This window comes from Leptonychotes weddellii, chromosome 11, assembly GCF_054177405.1.
Source record: "Leptonychotes weddellii isolate Sample4059 chromosome 11, ASM5417740v2, whole genome shotgun sequence".
In the NCBI taxonomy this organism is placed as follows: domain Eukaryota; kingdom Metazoa; phylum Chordata; class Mammalia; order Carnivora; family Phocidae; genus Leptonychotes; species Leptonychotes weddellii.
The window spans coordinates 91,918,172-91,938,362 of NC_138379.1; the positions used below are offsets into that span (position 1 = coordinate 91,918,172).

The following is a 20,191-nucleotide window of genomic DNA, read 5'->3' on the forward strand; positions in this document are numbered from 1 at the left end:
TCTCCAACTGATAGACTCTTCCTCTTAATAAAACGACATCGTAAGAGGGTGAAAGGGAGCGAGTAACAATAACCACATGGGAGTGGCTTGAACGCTCTCAGGCTGCCCTGCCGCTATTTTTGTCTCACTTGAGAAAGATACTGCTCAGTAATTTTTAGAGTTCTATCATTAAGCCTAACTTAATCATCATCTCTTAAAAGTGAACAAATTAAAAAGAACATCAGTTAGATGGCGTATGGATTCTTTGCCTTAGATGATGTTATCATTGCTATATCATTTAATAGAAAGCAACTTCTTTTTTTGTTAGCCTTTGCCCTTTGCTCTTGACTCTGAGACAATCTGAGGTCAGCTCTTCTCGGATCCCGACGACTTCTGTTTACCTCCGCCTGGCTTCGAATAGAAGCCAAAGGTTAGGGTACTGCCTTAGGGCTCTGGATACTTGGTTTAATTATAACTTTTCTATTTCTCAGGCCTGGCAACACAGAGCAGTGGTATTCACTGATAAATGCTTTTATGATTTTGTTTGTTTTTGTGGTTTTAGTTGCAAATACCTGAAAAGACAGAAGAATATGGGGCTGGATATCTGAGGAGACTGCTCTTAGTTACTAGTGAGATTCTGGCCTGTTGCCATTTTAAAAAGGCTGTTCAGAAACTGCGTATCTGTCAGCCCCAAATAGGAAGCAACCATTTTCTGTAAGAGCAGAGGCCTTGTGGGTAGGTCTCCCCGGTGTTTAGGCTATCGTCCGCGGAGAGGGGTCCACACACTCCTCTTCTCTTTGAAAGTAGAGAGCTGTTCATGTCACATTTGGTTAACTGACTCCATTTTAATTCTTATTTTGGTTAACTCCCAAAGATTGAATGCTTAGAGAAAACAGATTGAATAACATTGCTGTAAAAAATTATCTGTCTGTCAGGTTTTTTTATTGAGTACCCCAGAAAAAAAAGTGGGCTAAATGAAGTCTACTTTATTTCAATGTGATGTGATAGGACTTTGCATGGTCAGTGGTATTTAAAATGATAGATTGCTCCCACATCTTGGAATTATAAACTTGAAAGGCAGAATTGATGTTAGGACTGTTTTTATGCCTTTAATTTTTCTTCACTGCTGAGTCATGTGATACTAAGAGAGCATACTGAAATGGTCTCATAAAGTTTCTAAAAGTGTATATCATTCTGTGGATGAGCCCAAACAATAGCTTTTCGGGTTTTCAGAGAGTATGGAATCTGTCCATTTAAAATAAGCTACTTTCAATTGTGAAATGGACTTTTCCGGTATTAAGGAGGATAAACAAAGTATTTCTAACTTCCATTGTGTGATTATTAGTTACAAGATATTCTTATAATTAATATAAGGCTGTTTGCAAGAAGGCTTAGGGCCAGGGCTAGGTGGTCTGCAGGGTAACACGGGGATTTTCTATTTAGGTGTTGCCAGGATGTACAGGATATGGTGTCTGTGGCAAAGTTATCTCAAATGTATGCTATTTCATTCTGAAAACAAGAGTTATAAGACTGAATGGGGGGGAGGCAAACATTAAAATAAATGAACTACAGTTTCTCATTCCTAGCTGAATTAAAACAGAATATAATTCTAAACCAGAGTCTTTACTATTTCCCAGCTCATTCCAAATAATGGCCAAGCTATTTTATCTTCCCTTTCTTAAGTATGAATCATAAACCAGGCCCATTCTTGGCTGATTTTATCTTTAGAGACAAAAGGAAGATATTAATAACGTCTCAAGTTGTGGCTGGGTGGTTTCCCATATGCTATGCTGAAACATTTTCATTTTTTATGGAAAACCATTATTTACTTATGATGCACTAAGTAGATGCTTATCATTAGGATAAAACTGCATTAAAACAGTATTGTATAGAATTCTACATTTAGGAGAATATTACATCTCCACAATAAAGTGAGCTGTATTTTTAGTTTATTATAGGTATTTTGGAGTTTCATGGTAAATCTGATTACCATGCTCCCTCCAAAGTCCTGTGTGTGTGCGTGTGTGTGTGTGTGCGCGCCCATGTGCACATCTAAAATATTCTTTCCACGTCTGATTATCCCAAGCATGGAATAAGAGAAGAGCCCCCTCTTCTCTCTCTCATGCAATCCCTCCCCCACCCTACCTCCATGATCTCAGGTAAAAGGGACTCGGGACAGTAAGGAGTAGGAATCTGCTACGGCAGGACAATAATGCTTCTCGTCTTGTTCCTACCGAACTATTGAGAGGAGTGAGGGTTGTGATCTCTCTGAGAACTTTAATGACCCCTCCTCTGCCGAGCCTGGGCTGATCGTCCTTGTAGCCTTCCCTTTAGGAAGGTAAGCCTGGAGAACAGAATCCTACACAAGCAATGCACAAAAAGCAAAAACAATAGCCAAAAAACCCCCCTATCACTTGACCTTGCTGCTCTTCCGAGGATAAACTAGCAGCTGCTCCTGGTTTATAAACGACAAGGGCATTTACTACCTATAGAACTCCTGGTCCTATAGCCTGAGGTCTTCTAGGGAAGAACACTAACCAGACACAGTTTCTTTTGTCACTGGCACAGACAGGCCACAGAGGACTCTGGAGCCATGGGCAGAAGCTGCCTTACGTGCAGCAGGGACGTTTCACAGAGGCAATCTCTCTGTAGGGTGCTTGTCCTACGGCTGAGACTTGAACCGGCGGCAGCAAACCCATGCGTGGGCCACACCAACATCTCTGATTCACTGGAAAGGCAGGACCTCTGCAGCTCTCGCTGTTTTCCCAACTCTAGAATTCCTGGCGCCACACATTTCCCTTCCCCCAATCCTTTCAGATTCTTTGCTTCGACGGTCCGGACTCGATTTCCTTATTAAGGTACCTAGTTGGGTCTCTGTCTAGATTTTGGCATTGCCAGTGCCCTTCAGGGGAGGGGGGATTGGCGTGTCTTTTCTCCAGACCTGGTGTTTTTGGTTTGAGCTCTGGAGAACCCACACGTGGGCTTCCACCCAGCCCTGCAGAACAGGGGGTCCAAACACCCTCATGCACTTGCTTGGTTGTTCCTTTGTGTCCCCCTTTTAACCTGAGCACTAGTGCTGCGATTGCTTCTGGAAACCATTCGATTGAGTGAGATGATCTGTATTGATCTATAAAGACCAGTGACGTAAGGTGGGACCTGTCTGGCTACGGGGCATCCGCCAAGACGGCAACACTTCCAATGACTAATGTAAGGATACGTTCATCCACTTACCGGCTGATGAACTCTGGTCTTAGACACGACACCGTGTCTCCTAAATACTCTCAGCACATGTGGGTCAAGGCCACCTGAGTTGGTTGGCGAGAGGTTCGGCACTCACGTCAATCGTGTGTTACCACTGAATCGATTTGAATTGTACAGGATATATGTATTCTCTCTGGAGATTCTCTTTCTTTATAGGATTTGCTTACAAGGCAATTACGTGGGACTAAAGAACAACAGTTTGGAATTCTGCCTTCTCTTAGAACTGCCACAGCTGACGTCCAGTGTTAGGTCCCTCCTCGGATCAGGCTGTGAAGGCTTGAATTGGTGAACCTCATTTCTAGCATTTTTATCTCCTTACATTTGATCCTCTTCGAAGTGGTAGAAACTAAAATGGCCACAGATTACCCATTTTCTGAGGCAAGTTACTAACATACGGTTTCTAAGTGTAATGGTGAGTAGGAGCACAGAGCCAAACACTGAATTTAGAAACGTCTCGATGTGATGGTACCTATGATAGTCACAAAGCCGAACTCAAAGGGAACAACATGACAACCAACCGGCAAATTCTCAGTGGGAACCCAGTGGCCATCTGTTGAATGAACCGGCAAACATATGAAGGCAAATCATATTGGGAAGAATGGCAAACATGTTTAATGCCTGGTGAATCTTAATGAAATGCAGAAAAATGCCACATTCTTTTTCTTGTTCACGGGGAGCTGTGATTTCAATCATCTTTCAAGTGTAGGCAAGACCTAAATGACAAATGTAGAATTTCAAATGGCAGTGGAAAGTTTTAGGTTTCCTACTGGAGTCACCATTCTAGAAAGGAAAGCAAGGATGGGGTATATGGATTCTAAAGGGGGTTATTTCCCCCTGGGATGCATGTAGTATTGATAACTTTACCATGCACACCTCAGTTTGTGAATGCAAACTACCTGGTCCCTGCAATAAACACCAGCATCTCTGGTAGGAAACTGGGTAAGTCATTAAGCATATTACAACTGGGGGTGGGGGGATTTGTGTGCTTGTGTGCGTTTGTTCTAACCCTTAGTCCAACAGACGATATTCCAAGTCGTAATGGGATCACAAAAACTAAGTTACCTGTAGTATATCTCATTATGACATCAAGAAAAAGAAAGGATATTTATATGCAAAAACATCTCCTTTCCTACTAGTTAAAATTAAACAAACCAACCAACCAACATGTACTAATCTACTGCAACTCATTTCTGAAAACAAGTGGAAAATTTAATCACTTCAGGCCAAGTGCTGCTCAGGAATATGAGCGCTCAGGTTTAACTTTCTGTACTTCTAAGCTTTTCTAATGTCCACATCAAATGCTAACAGTTGACTTGCGACTAACATCGAAAACAGACATCAACTTTATTCTCATGCACAACATCCAGCAAGCCCCTTGTTTCTAGACCTTGTAAGTACACGTGAACTGATGAGTAAACACCTATCACCAATTTTACATGAGAAAGTGGTTCCTTAAGGATAATATATTTTTTCACATGTGGATCTGAATACTAAGTTTAGTACATCTGCCCTAAAGGATCCTCCAAAGCGGAAGAAACATGATTTGGCCTACCGAGGACGCTGCCCACGCTGACAGAGATCTAGACTTGGGCCAGGGATTGCGTTCAAGACTGAAAGAAAGAGTCGGATGGAAGCTGTGTTACTCTGATTCCCTTGCTTCGCGCTTGCCCACCCCCGCACGCTACGGCCCCGGGCTCGGCGGTGGCTGTCGTGAGCTGACCTCACGTGCCTGGCTGCTGAGGTCCTGCTCCGGCTGCTACGGGCTCCCTAAGAAGGGAGGGTAGCAGGTCCTACTGGGCCTCTGTGCCCCCAGATCTCAATTACTGATCAAGTTCTTTTGGAACTGCTTTCTTTTGAAACATTTTCTGGAGGGGTGACAGAGCGTTTGTCTTATTTTAGACACAGTCTCGCCAACATTTTTAGAGAAGGCGAAATCTGAAGAATTATTACTGCAGAATAACAGAAGATAGGAGACTAGTGCTTGTTTTGGTTTTTGATTTTTTTTTTTTTTAAGTGGGCTTCAAACACTAGGGTCGAGTCTACAAATTCTTACAGAGGCCAGGGGAAGTCTTCAAATAGGCTCCCTCGCTATGTTCCCTGGAGGCACTCACAGATACGACGGACCAGGAGTATCTCCAAAAGGGGTCTTCTCGCCTAACAGCTGTTTAGTACCTAGTACGTCTCTGTGTTAACCAAGTTACGATTCCCTCTGAACAACGTCTGTTGGTTTTGTTTGTTGCGTAGTACAGTACAGCAACTAGTGGGATAACACAGTAAAGACCGTATTTCTGTGGTCAAGCATACAGCTTTGCGCTACAGTAAATGCCATGGACAGCGGGTCTCTGCCGTGTAGTGAAGCTGACAGAACTCACAGTAAAGTCAAAGTGAACAAGCTGCCTCGCTCATCTAAACTCTGCGTTCCCACCGTGGTGCTGTCTAAAGCATGTGTTGTGAAAGTTTCTCAGCCAGAGGGCAGATGTCACAGTTGTTTTGGGGTGTCAAGGGTATTGGAGAAGGAACAAGAAGGAAGGCCAGGACGCTGAGAGTCATATAAATGGCACGGTGCACAGGAAAAGAAGGTTCGAGGGAAGTATCAAAGCGTGGGGACAGTTGAGAGATAATATGAAAGAAGAGATTTTACCCTTTCATCTCACAATGAGAACTGAAGTTTTCTTTAGAAGATGACTTTGGAAAATAAATAGCTATGCCAGTAAGATCTGAGTTCCCCCACTGCCCAGTACTGATAGTTCGTAGGCACGTCGGCCCGTTATCGCTCCTCTTTATCATAGTAAGACCTAGAGATGTGACGTCCAACGGCATCAACATTCCTAGCATCCTTCTGTGACCTAAAACTTGACAAATCTGTGTTAAAGTACAAGAAACCCAATAATTCCTGACCGTGGATACTGCTTCTGTAACTGACAGCTTTCTGTAAACCTCGCAAACACGAGCCTGAAATAGTCCCTTCGAACAACGAGGAGCTCTGTGCGCTATCCCTCTCCCGTAAAGACAGGTGCCGGTCATCCTGTTGCAGTGTTTTCTACCCCACGCACCGAGACAGGCTCTGCAACGATCCAGACTGCATTTGTTTGCAGGTCTACAGTGAAGACCCAAGTCCTGGCTTTCCATCCCGATTCTACTATATCCCAGTCTTCCTCTTTTCTGGGACGTTGATTGTGAAGCACGGTGACCACACAGCGAGGTCCGGAAACGTGAGACTCCCTAGACCACTGGAAGACTGTTAGCCATGTGTCTGCGTTCTGTGCTTCAGCTGACGTAGCAGGAAAGACTACCGTTTTCCTGTTCTTCAAGTCTCATGTTGCCCAGTGAATCACAACAGCAGAGTTTGTGGGAAAGACAAGGAAACAGACTAGTCTCACTGTATCCAGCACTATTAACATAAAGACTTGGTTAAAAGAAAGACAGAGCCCATAGGAAAACAGTCTACTGAACAAATAAGGCAACACTCTTGATGCAGATGTGCCCTCGGGATCTTGCTGTGATAAATGCAATTGTTTTGAATTTGCTTCTACAAAGTAATCCTTTACACAGAAGGTGCCTATTCGTCCATCCCTGAGAGTTTGCCTCTGTTCAAACTGAGGCTCCTCATCGAATAAGAATGAGAGCTTAAGCGTGATGCGCGCCCCGCGTGTAGCTGGGCTGGGGGTGGGGAAGTGAGGAGGTGGGGGGCAAGGTGCACGCTGGTTAGCCTTCCCTGCTCTTCCAGTGTTCTCGAAGACCGGACAAAAGGACTGTGGTTTTGGCAAGCAGGGGCCAGCTTGCTCAGGAAACTGTGGCATATATAAAACAAAGCGTATAAACAAACTCTCCATCCAGGAAGCTGGGTTTAACAATTGCCTCATTAACAAGATCCAGGGAAGGACAGGAAAAGAGGGGGAAGCCAATAGCGGATTATTATACAGTTCTAGACAGATGAAGCCCTTCAGCGTCTCCCCAAACAAGCCCTGTAGTGTGGATTTGACAAAGTGGCACATTTAAGAGGGAACTCTTGCCATCAATGGGAGTCAGGCGCACCCGTATCTGAGGGCCAAATGCAGTCCCTGGAACTTGACTTTATCAGTAGACACAAGACAGAGGACAAGGCAGCTACATCCACAGAGAATTAATTAAGAGCAGAAGCGACATCCAGTGAATGTAATCAATAGTCTGAACACTGATCTACATATCAACCACCATTGCTTTCTCCCCTTCCCGTTCTTTTAAATTAGCTACACGAAGGTGCTCTCACAACTCCTACTTCAATAGAGATTTCTTTGCTCCTTGGCTTTGCCGAAATGACACGTTTCTCCTACCGCATCCTACAAAATATACCCTCGAAGACCAAACACTCTGATGCCAGTCTGAGTTTCTGAATGGTTGGAACATTTTGGGGTAGAATTTTGTTACGTGTAATTTATTGGTCTGGCTTTCTCCCTGGACATTTCTCTGGTTTCATACGGGAAGTACGTGCAAAGAAACATGACTTTCTGCCAAAGTCCACACCCAAGTCTGTCTTTACCGGCTCATTTTATCCTCTCTCCTTTTAAAATGGTCCCTTTTGGACACACCGTAAAACCCCTCACTAATTATTACAGTGTTGCTTGCAAACACTAAATACTGGTTTAACACAACTTTCCAGGGCTACTGTTTCTCGGATCTGTGTCATCCACACCCTCACCCCCCGCCCAACACGCATATCCAAAGCACGCTGCAGTTCCCTTGTTCAAACCAATGAGAACGATCATATCATCTTTACGTTGCTTTCATTCCTACTGGGCAACAGGACAGGTCTCATTACTTTCACATTTCAAAGGCTTACCAGAGACATCATTTCTCAAGACCGGGTTCGTGGTTAGGTCCTTTAGCAAAGATTCTGATTTCTTCTTGAATCTGTGCTTTGTACGAATCCCTCCTAAGCAGCACTGAGACCAGGTTGATTTGTCAGTTGTCACGGCTGACTCCGGCTTTGCTCTAGCCCCAGCAATTCACCAGGAGCCTTTATTGCTTAAGGAAAATAGGATATTCTGCCTCCTGGGCATAAACATGTGAATTCCCTATGTCCAGGACCGAAAGGGCAAAAAGGGCAGATTTTACCAGCATTTCCTTAAGAACGAAAGTCTCATCTTTAACACATGTGGATTATCCGAGTAATCCACATGTGTGATGCTGTGCTCATGAATCACATTTCAGGGGTCTGTGTGTGAACAGTTCTGGAGTGTCATCGGGTCTAATTTTACAGATCTTACTTACACCACACTCCCTTTGCAACGGGTGTGAGTGTGACTGGAGTAAGCCCATAGAATCAGAGCCTGCTTCCTGCTGACCATGACCCCATCTGGGGACAGATGCAGCCACAAACTTGGCACTCTGATACCACCTCAGGTTAACCTAAAATATAAAGATGCCATAATCAATGAAACACTGAAATGGAGGAAAAAAAAGTGGTTTGTTAGGAAGAGGCTGATTTCTTCGTTACTCAGAAACTAGCGGGCAGGAAGAATTAAAAAAAAAAAAATCATGATAAAATGTGGAACCATTAGCTGACAAAATGAGAGTGCAGAATTGAGTGACTGAAGAAAGTTGACGAGACACAGAAGCGTCGCCACCCACGTTTTAGGCCCACTGGAGGCAGCTAGTGTTCAACCAGTTTGGTTTTTATATGGCCTTCAAAGATATACAGGTCAACTAGGATTAATTATTCCAAATTAAAAAAAAAACTACCTGACTGTTGATCAAAACGTATGAAATGGAGAAAAAGAAAAAAAAAACAACAACAAAAAAACGAACATACCATGTTCACACACAAAACAAAATCACTGTGTCGGGGACATCAGGGAAGGTGGAATATTATAACAACACATGTTACATTGTTATACTATCCCACCCACCTTAATGAAGAACCCTTGGGTGTAGCTACTCCATAGCCTTTGGAATCCAGATTTCCTCCCACTTTCATTGTGTCACACGGCTTTCGCTGCTCGATGTACTCGTTCATAGTGGACTCCAGGAGGAAGGCGAATTTGCCTTTGGATTTTCGGACCCGAGCTACTCCCTCCGCTGTAGTCCTAGTGAACACGGATGGCTCTGCGGATCGCATGTAGGTCCACATCTTTTCGTACACCGCTATTTTTGATCTCTGGAGGAAATGCAAATAAAATTAAATACAGGAGAGAAGGGAACGACATGTTAATAGTGACCGAACCCAGATGAGGAGAAAGCCTCTTTAAGTACCTTTCCCTGGTCCTGCAACTCCAGTCAGCCTGGCTGACTTTTTCCCCTCCAGTTAGAAAACTGCCTTTTACAACAGGTGAAGGACATCACGGAAACGGCAGACATTTAGAAGTGACATCTGAACAAGTGGGTCCCTCTGGTCATACATGATTACCCTACTCAGCTGCCTAAAGAACAACGTATTACTACTATTATTTTTAAACGTAGGGTGCCATAGAGAGAGTGGGACATTTAAAATCATGTCTGCTATCACAATCATGGTAAACCCGGAAGGGGCCAGCTCTGCAAATCTGATGACTGATTGAGGAGTGCTGCTACATCGTTTTCATTTTTATATTTTCTCATGCCTCCCAGTTTTAATGTGAAGCGTTCTAAGATGTGGATGAAGAGCGGTCCTTATCAAGTCACGAAGGGAGGAGCTGATACAGTGGGGTTCAGAAGCCAAACGTCCATAGCACAAGACGCAAAGTCTAGGTCCACCAAACAGTTGTAGACTTTTTCTAATAAAATCTCCAAATAGAACATCCCTTAAACTTTAAAGAGAAGTGATTCCTTCCCTGTAGGTACAGACTTCCAGGTATACAGTAAACGTCACGGAGATGAAAAGTGCCACCCAGGGAACAGGGTCAGGAAGGGCCTAACAACGCTGTGCGGGGACGGATATTGAGCACACTTATCATCAGGAGCCCGGATAATGCACGGAAGCGATGCATCACTATACACCTGGAACTAATATAACAACCCATATCAACAACACTTCAGTAATAAAAATAAAAAAATGTTTTTTAAGTAAAAAGTTAGAAAAACTGAAAAAGAAAGGCGATTCTTGTTTTCCTAGGATACGTTGTGGATAGTTAGTCTTTCTGGTACCTTGACTTCAGCCAAGAAATACATTTATTTCTGTCTATTTGGGCTCCATCTACTTTACTCCCATTACTTAATTTACCTAGAACTTTCTGCTGGTATCTGAATGCCTGTTAGATTTTTTCATCCATACAGACATTTTAAAGGTGAAAATACATCCAAACGAACTCAAATGTCCCCAAGGGATATGTTTAATGCGTCAGAAAAATCTGCATCCTGTTTGATGTTTGATAATACGAGGATACACAGACTTCTCTGGTGCAAGTGCATTTGCTCAGTAACAAGATGCTGGAATTTTGCATCTGGATCCAAATAAAAATTAATGGAGACTTCATTCAGACTTACGTCTAAGCACAAGGGCAAATCCTGAGTAGCATGCATATTTGTTTTATATGGACTCTCCTTTGGTTACCAGAATGTAGAGTCCAATAAGAGACAAATCTTCAATAATCAACAAATATCCTGAATAGCAAACTTAGGAAGACATGTTTTGGGGTAAAATCAAAGGATTTGGGTTGACAAAGAAACTGTTAAAAGTTGTATTTAAAATTTTGGTTTCAGAAGATGGGAATTTAGTAATCAATATCCTATATAACAGTAAGAGATTTGCATACTTGGGCACTTATTAAAAAACAGATATTTTATGTTAATGTATATTCAAGTGCTGGTAAATTTCAAGATGGAAAACAGACATCCTGTATTGTCCTATGAGGTGTTTTCACGTTATTAACACTTAAAAAGTGTGTGTGTGTGTGTGTGTGTGTGATGACAGGTGACCTCTGGCCATAGAAATCCTCACATTAGGAAGCTGCATGCCAACTACTAAATGAAATTGCAAACGTTCTATGTGCTTCTAGGACAGAGGAGTGTCTGGATTCACAACCCTCAGCCGTGGGATCCACTAGGGAGGCCGGGCTGCCATCTTTAATAATAGAGTTCTCTTCCAGAGAATGAACTCTGCCATTTTACAACGAGTTCCAAACTCTGAAAATCATAAACTGTCTGGATCACTAGATACAGATGTCCTTAACATTTATTCTGATTATTACCATTTAGAGAAATGTTGGTAAATAACATCCTTTTGGTGTATAATCACTCTTTAAAATACAGTGATAACTTGACTTGAGAGTTTCATCTAAAAAGATACAGAGTTCCACATACATTGCACACCCCATCATGTATACTACATTGAAAACAGAAGAAATAAAACCTGGGTATTATTTTGTTCGAAAAAAAATTTTTTTTTTAAAGATTTTATTTATTTATTTGAGAGAGCGAGAATGAGAGAGAGAGAGAGTACATGAGATGGGGGAGGGTTAGAGGGAGAAGCAGGCTCCTCGCCGAGCAGGGAGCCCGATGTGGGACTCGATCCAGGGACTCCAGGATCATGACCTGAGCCGAAGGCAGTCGCTCAACCAACTGAGCCACCCAGGCGCCCTGTTCGGAAATTTTTTTGAATTTTTTTAAGAATATGAGAGTCCGGCTAGTTACCTGGCAAATCTCCTGTTACTATTCAGCATCTTACATAAAGGAATCGGAACCACTAAACAAAACTAACACAGCAGGGTGGAAAAGAGTATTTTTAAGGGCTTGGTAATTAGGAAGACAATTTAACCATAGAACACAACAAAATATTAAAGCAAATGATTCCTTTTTAAAGGATAAAGTATCTTTAGGCAACTGGTATTTTTTAGAAGTCCATTTGCATAATGCTAATGTGAGGGAAATTACTGTTGCGTTTGTTTAAATATATTGAATTACAAATACCAGAAGTGCAAAAGAAGTTAAAGTAATTCCTTTAAAGTCCAGAAGAAAGAGGGATCCGTAGCATAGTTGGGCCACATTTAGCAAGCCTTATGTATAAAGGATACTGTAAAAATACAGCATCCCGGTGGAAAAGACAGGAGTGATAAAAGCAACTCCTTTGGGGGAAAAAAAAAATCACATTGTTTGTCATTCTGTGACTGTTTAGAAATTCTGATTTCAAGGTACATGGCAGAGATAAGGTCACATCCCCATAGGGAGGGGGTGCTGGGGGCATTCAAGAAGGGAAGGACTGGAAATAATATCCCTGTGCCTTATTTGTGACCACAAGAGGTATGTGCTAAGAAGTGAGGGCAAGCAAACCTTTGTAAATTTGATGAGACAGGCTAAAAGGGAATTTCTGCAGACCCAGCAAAGTCCTAAATACAGTGATAATGGGATTTTAAGTCCCTAACATCTTCAAATGTAATATCTTCTTAAAGATCAGGTTTGGGGAGTGAATATGCTCAAAGTAATAAGCCAAGATAATACAGAAGTCATTATTTTTTTGAGATTAGAAAAATAATCTCAGATTTATTTAATTCCTTATTGTGAAGTTCAATGCATAGGAAACTTACTGATTTAAAGCACTATTTTACCACTGAAAATAATTCTTGGAGTTTTAAAAAATGTGCTGTCCTTTAAATTTCTCAAAAATTGCCTTTCCTGTTTTCCACGGAAAATATGGACAGATGTCACACATTATAGTTAATGTTAAAATTGTTGCCAGGTGAATTATTTCCCACTTCCAGCAGCTTAAGCAGCAAGGCTTCTGTTTGCAATATTTGGTAATCTTATAAGCCCTGAGATAGTAATCCACCTCATTTATGCTTTCGTGGTTTGACTGATGACTCCAGCAGCCACAGTATAAAATATGAACCGCAATGAAAATCAGTGTGTGTGTATCAGGTGTATAATGACGTCTAAACACCTAACCAGCAAGGCTGCCCTTCAGTGACCGGTCCAGACTTTCCCTAAATGCCTCTACGTTTATGCTTAACAAGGTGCAGAGAGCACAGAACATACCAAGTTTCATAATGGGGCAAAAACCAAGGCAACAGTTGAATTCGGATGTAATCTCCCCCCATGGCCTAATTCTTTCTCCAGTCGATTTGTGACTGCAACATTTTTTGGAAGCACTGAGCATAGTTCACTCCCTGAGGCAGTTTAGTGGAGCGGATATTTGTATTGGTACTGTGTTCCTCCGAGAAAACATTTCTGACAAGTACAAAAATACCCTTCACATTCTGTTGCCTTCACCCGTCAGACAGAATGGTTTATTTAAACCAGGTCATCATCTGTGGGAGAGGGGGAACACAGCGTAGGAAATGAATTAGATTTTTATCAGAGAACACATATTTATGCATTCCTGAAAGGGTGCTGCCAGGGAAAATTATTTTCTTGTCCCATTAGGGTTCAGGCTGTTCTGCAACAATAAATACCTTATAAAAAAGTCTTTCCATTTTAAAGCTGCCCTTGGTGGGGAGGGGGAGAGGGAACAGGCCACGGTGACGGGCACGGCCTGTGTGGAAGGTTCTGTAAATCCAGCAAGCTGCTTCCCTTCATCCTCTATTTCTTATCAATATGGTCTCTTATCTACCTCGCCAGTTTTTAGAACTTGCAACACTTTTAAAAAACTCTATAAAGATTAGAAATAAACATTTTCAGTGTGCTTGATGCCAAAGAGCTGTACAGTGAGTTGTTTCTGAAAATTTTTTTTTCAGGGAATCAACATGACATTTCTTTCCCCCTTTATCACTCAAGGCCAGAATGATGAACCTCCGAATATTTACCTTATTTACATGAAAATCAGTCATCATTTCTCGGTAAAATGCAAGCGATAGCACAAACTTGTATTCCATTTTGATGCCTATGCATAATGGTTTCTAGGCAAAGTTACTGAATTTTACCTACCTAGTTCAGGGTGGAAGCAGTTACAGATTGATAGATTTCTGGCAAGGTACTGAAATTTTGCTAAAATGTGTGAGAGCAGTATGCTTCCATCATGAAGCTTTAAAGACTGGGATGCACTCCGTAAGTTTTAAAAATTTGGTCAGTTAAGTTTATCCAGAGAATGTTGTTAGTAAAAGCTATTGTCTACTTACAGTTTTAGGAAAATCTGCAAATCCTTTATAATTATCGTAAATGTTTCATTATATCTACTAACAATGCTCTCTAAAGAGTTGACAAGGACACAGTTCACTGCCTGGTTTCTTTTGTAAACAATGCCCAATGATGGGTTTGACAAAGTTTTTGATTGGTTTGTTCTTAATTCAGTATTATGTGAACACCTGTAGTATATAAGGATACCAGAGTCAGATCTTTTTTAAAAAGAGAAATCTCTCACTGAACTTCAAGTACACGAAAGTTAAGGCTGGCTTAAAGAGTAGGATGTTTTGTTGTTTTTAATTTCCAAGCTGAGTGGGAAAATGATAAGCATATACATTTAAAATGACAATGTAATCTCCCAAGTACTGTGTATGTAAGCATGCACTTACTTCAAAGGGCTGTCATTATTTTTACATGAAAGCTTAGAAAACAGGGAAATATTCTTGTCTCCTAAATTATTAAATACCTAGCCTGTAAGCAATTGAAATTAAATGTAAAATATCCTCATTATTACTTAGGTAAATATTTGTAAAAATGTCACTCTGACTACCTTTTAATGTTTTGGTTCTGAAGTCACAAAATGAATCCTTATCTCTGACCAGACATTACCAAGTGCATATCTCTGGATTTAAGTAGAAGCAGAGTAAAAGAGTTTCACTGATCAAAAATTCATCCTCATAGTGGAACAAACAACTAAAAAAACAGAAACAAAAAAACCCCCAAGTACCTGCCATCTCGATGGCAAGCCAAAGGGGTCATCATATCCATATGTGAAATTATATCAGTTTGAACAATTTTATCTATAAAAGCAGAGAAATCAGCACACACAATATCTTGTGAAGGTATCCAGAACCTAATAGTTCTGTTACCATTATCTTGTGAGAAAGCAAATCTATAGCTTTGAAATCCATTGTTACAGAACAGATTACAGACTATACCTCATATAAGTAAGTATAAGCTGCAACTAAGGTTTTGGGTTTCAAATGCGGCAAGTTAAACGTATTCTTAAGACAAAACCCAAAAAACCTTACTTTCATTTTTATGCCCTTAACCTTAAAGCACATATAAATGATAATCTTCCAGATACAGTATCATCATAGCATTATGAATGTTGGAATATTTTGGAAAATTACATTATAAAGTTGTCTTAATTACCTTTTTGCTATTACTTTTCCTTGGGTCTCTCTTGCACTGTGAATAAATTAGTTAGCTTTTGCAAACTAAAGTGATTATAAAAGCCGAGTAGAAGTATTAGCAATAAACACAGCATCACTATTATATATATTTGCAAAACCTACAAATAGCTAGAGCCCATAATATAACTGTTGGTAAACAGCCTGAATTTCAAAATTATGAACATTTCATGGTTAGTTTTTCCCTTAACTTACTCTGAAGAATTCTTTGGTTGACCCTGAGTCCAGGGTTCCGTAGGCAATCTCTGTTTGTTTGGCCAGATCTTCTGCACTTTCTATGGGGGAGACCATTCGCTCAACCGTCAGGAAAGCAGCGAGGTTAGCGGTATAAGATGATATAATGATGAGTGTAAAGAACCACCAAACACCTCCAACAATTCGACCTGAGAGGGATCTAAACATGGATAAGATAATGCACATTTTCCTTTCTCTAACCAACATAGAGAAAGAAAAGAAATATCATAACTTCACTGTATGTTTAAAACCACGATGGCAATTACAGTTTAATTTTCTGTCCATCTACTGAAGAATGATTCTAGTCTTTCTGTATAATCTGAATGCCACTGAAAATATGGAAAACGCTTCCTTTTTATTGTTTATTCCCAGAAACATGGAACTTAATGCCTTTCCTTCAGGTAGAGAAAAGGAACACTTACTTAAATTCATTGATATCCCCCCCCTTCACATTTTAGCGTCTCTGGGATTGGGGTGCAGCCTACAGGTGATGCGACAGAACCCAGTGGCGTGGTTTTGCTGTCTTCACGGCACATGTAACAGCAGTGCGTGTTAACAACGCGTGAGGTCTTTGATTTCATACAGATGCCCTTCTGAGAGAACTTGCACCTGTCTTCACACAGAGCCCTGCCAGGGCGCGTGGGGTGCGTGGGGCACACAGAATGGGGCTGGACCAGATGAGGACTCAGACTGGTCTCAGAGCGACCACAGCTGGGGAGCGTTTTGTCTGCTTGATATTTCATTTCTGATCTGAGCGGAGGATGAGCTATCTCCAAATGCAGCTTTACATACCGCCATAAACACGTTCTCTCTGCTAGCATGAGACCAAAGCACGGGACTTGTCAACGCACAGCGTGACACCATTAAAAACGGATGCTAAACCTCTAAAGAAAGAAGTTCTCTCCCCATCCTTTCCCTGGTATCAGGGATGTGTGGGTGATGTGGATGTGGAAGAAAAGTGAGGATGGAATGAATAAAAAAATCCAGGTCGTTTTCATAATTGATCTCACTCCCTGGGACCGTCAAACTTTAAAATTCCTGGGACAAATTATTTTTAAACATTTTTTTTAATGTAAGAAAAAAATTCATATTTTCCATGACATTTCTAACTTTCAAATTCTCCCTTCTTAACCATTATTAAGTGGCACCTGTTGGTTTTAACTTAGCATTTGCTTAATCCTGGTTTTCGAAACCATTCCACGACTTGCTTGGCTTTCTTTTCATTTCATTAATTTAGAGTTACTGACTCAGATTTCTGTGCTTTTGGAATTTAAACACATTTATAATTTTCCTAGGTCTTAAGGAACACAGAGTGCATTGTGCCTAAAATGTCTCTTTTGGAGAAAGCATACATTTCTTTAAAATCTGTATATTTGCGATGCTAACATAAGTCATATATTTAAGTTCGTTCAGTTCATAGCTTCTCCTACTCACAGTTATTTTTCCTGTGGGAGAAGCTTGGTATTTTTCTTGCAACAGGAGATTGGCTGCATTTTTGGCAAACATAACTGAAAAATGTCTAGTGGCATCCAAAGGAAGTGAGCCATGACTCCATAGATATTGAAAAACATGTCTATTAAACTAATACGGTATTGACGTTGCTGAGTTGGCCCACAGCTTACTTAGTTCATGTTTTGTTACACAGGGCAATGTAATCTGGTACCTGCACTACTGACTCAGGTGTTAGGTAAGTCCATGCAGAAATCTCCCGGAAGGTACATGGGATGTAAATGGAGGTCAAAATTAATTCTTAAAAAACGAACAACAGCAACAGTAACAAAAACTTCCGATTTTGAAGAGGAGACAAAATGAAAACGAATTCTTAATCTGACAACTTAGATTTTCATTTCCATCTGTCGGACCACTGAAGGAGATGTTAACACTACGTGATTTCTGAAAGTTCTGAGCGGTTGCATACGTTACTTTTCCGCTGGGAAAGTTTATCTTTGTGATGTGTCCACATTTGGTGCTAACTTGGAAAAACTGGCTATGAAGGTACTCAGATTAATCTGGGAATTGCATGTTTGTGTTTTTTTCCCCCTTTGTTTCAAAGTAACGCTCTGCCTCTGGGAAAAGAACATGTAGAGAGATGTTGTGCACGACACCGAGAATGACAGGGCAGTTGGTGAAGAAGCAAAGAGTTTTCCAACTAACCTGGGTGAAATGTCACATCCTTGCTGCATAAAGGCACCCAGGGAAAACCAGAGGCTGTTAAAGATGCCAAACTCATTGGGAGGCTGGTCGCTGGGTCCTTCCTTCCCATCCTCTGGCTCTTCTGTGTGCCACTCATACGGACTAAACCTGCTAACTAGGAATAAGACCACGCTGACACCGATGTAGGCAAAGACTATGCACATCCAAATCTCATAGGCCAGAGGGTCCAAGAAGGAAAACACTCCTGGTTTAGATTTCTGAGGCTTTTTGATCATGATAGATATGCCCAAACTCATGAAGGGCTTAGAGAAGTCGATGACCTCCTCCCGGACCAAAGTGATTGTCAGAGGGGCGATAGCAATCTCTGCCTTCTGTAAGAGAAAAGACACCGAAAACACACAGGTTAATGCATTTCGTGAAGCGACAGGCCCTGGACCGGTCCACTCAAACCTAACGAGTTATGCATTCACTCTACATTTCGAGGGGAAAGCCAACAATTGAGTAAGAACAGCGTTAAATGCAAAGGTGAACAGTAGACTGTTTTCCTAAGAGAACAGACCACATACACGGCACGAAATATTTTTACTGGTACTAGAGATTGGAGGAGAGAAAGAGAAACTGGGAGAGTGGATGTAAGCAAAAATAACTTAGACTCAGATGACTGTATTAGTCTTTAAGGACGTGGGCCGGGCCAGAGGAGGGGCCTTATCGGCCTCCCCATATGGCTGGATTTCGGAATCTCTCGGCCGGAATTGCTGCTACGTTGCGGCCCTGTTTCATTTGGAACGGTGCCACTGACTCATTACCTGGCAGTCCCTTAATGTTACGAATGCAAATTTCAAACAGTCCTTTTTTACTCCTTTCCAGTTGTAAGAAAACCTATTCTACAGTCTGTGTTTGTAGGACGGAGGACACCCGCTGTTTGATGACATTTTCCAATCCAGCGCACACACAAAAATCTGGAAATTGGCGTTTATTTCTTCCTATTCACATACTTTGATCTTCTACTCTGAATTTCTAACGCAGCTTTCGGAAAACAGTGGATTCAATTCTCAGCTATCATGATCGAACGTAAGACACCAGCTTCCGTTTTTGTTCTGTGACTCTGAGCGATTTTTCTGAGCCCACTTTCCATGTCTCTCCAATGAGGACACTTTCCTGTTTGCCTCATTGCATTACTGTGATTCTCTCTTACAGAAAACTTAATAAAATCCCAGTGAGCATTTACTGAGGAATTACGTATCTGATGCTGAACTAAGTGTTTTAAACGGCCTCTTATTTAACACTATGATAATCCCGTTTATCACTGTTTCCTAGACGATAGAGCTGAGACTCAGGTGTACACATCACGGCCCTTCTGGGATTGGGGCTCGTGTGTCTTCCATCAATCCTGCCATCTCTAAAACTGAGTGAAATAAAGTGTCATGAAAACACTGTAAACTGTTACATGATTTGTAGGTGCAAAAAGGTTATGTGATTGTTCATTTTGAAAGGAAAATATTTGGCATTAAAGTGGAATCTGAAACACGGCCAGGCATGTGTGCCCTCGCAGAGGCTGACACCCCCACACGCACCCTATGGACCCCCAGGTCGTGGCTCACATGCCAGCCGGCCGCTTGAGCCCAGGGCGTGTGGTGGGCTGGCGGGGAGGGTACCCTGGCCATGATGCTGCCCACTGGGTGGCTGAGCGTTAACTCTAAGGGTCCTCAAGTGGGAATGAACTTGGCTTGCCTCCTAAACGCCCATACTTATGAAAGTCAGACTCACGGCTGGGAGTTTATTATTTTTTGCCATTTTATTATTTGCATAATTTTCATTACACAAGTGACATATGAACTAACTATAGAAAAATTAGTGTGTAAAAACAGAATTCAAAAATTAAGGAAAGTGGGGCGCCTGGGTGGCTCAGTTGGTTAAGCGACTGCCTTCGGCTCAGGTCATGATCCTGGAGTCCCTGGATTGAGTCCCACATCGGGCTCCCTGCTCGGCGGGGAGTCTGCTGCTCCCTCTGACCCTCCCCCCTCTCATGTGCTCTCTGTCTCTCTCATTCTCTCTGTCTCAGATAAATAAATAAAATCTTAAAAAAAAAAAAATTAAAAAAAAAATTAAGGAAAGTTACCTCCACTCCCTTCACCTACTCTTGCTCTTTCTTCATATATGCCCTGCTAGACATGGTTTGAGGAATCAAATTTTTCTTATTTTAAAATGGGGTAATATGAAACACTACAGTTTGTAATTCCTCTACTCATGAAGGATACGATGAACTCCTTTTCATTTTATCATATATGTTAAAAATTAGTTAATGATTGCAAGTATTTTATCATGAGAAAATATAAAAAATTTGCTCAATCTACTTATTATTT

The 20,191-nt window shown here is 41.5% G+C and overlaps 1 protein-coding gene across 1 annotated transcript in view; it reads right to left on the bottom strand.

The window, feature by feature from the left end:
• Positions 1-20,191, bottom strand: part of GRIA4 (glutamate ionotropic receptor AMPA type subunit 4) — a 345,999-nt gene that overhangs the window by 32,413 nt on the left and 293,395 nt on the right. The window contains exons 12-14 of the mRNA XM_081799577.1: positions 17,829-18,199; positions 15,636-15,834; positions 9,129-9,376 (exon numbers count right to left, since the gene is read on the bottom strand). Coding sequence (XP_081655703.1) covers positions 9,129-9,376; positions 15,636-15,834; positions 17,829-18,199 — 818 coding nt within the window. The remainder of the gene's footprint in view (positions 1-9,128; positions 9,377-15,635; positions 15,835-17,828; positions 18,200-20,191) is intronic.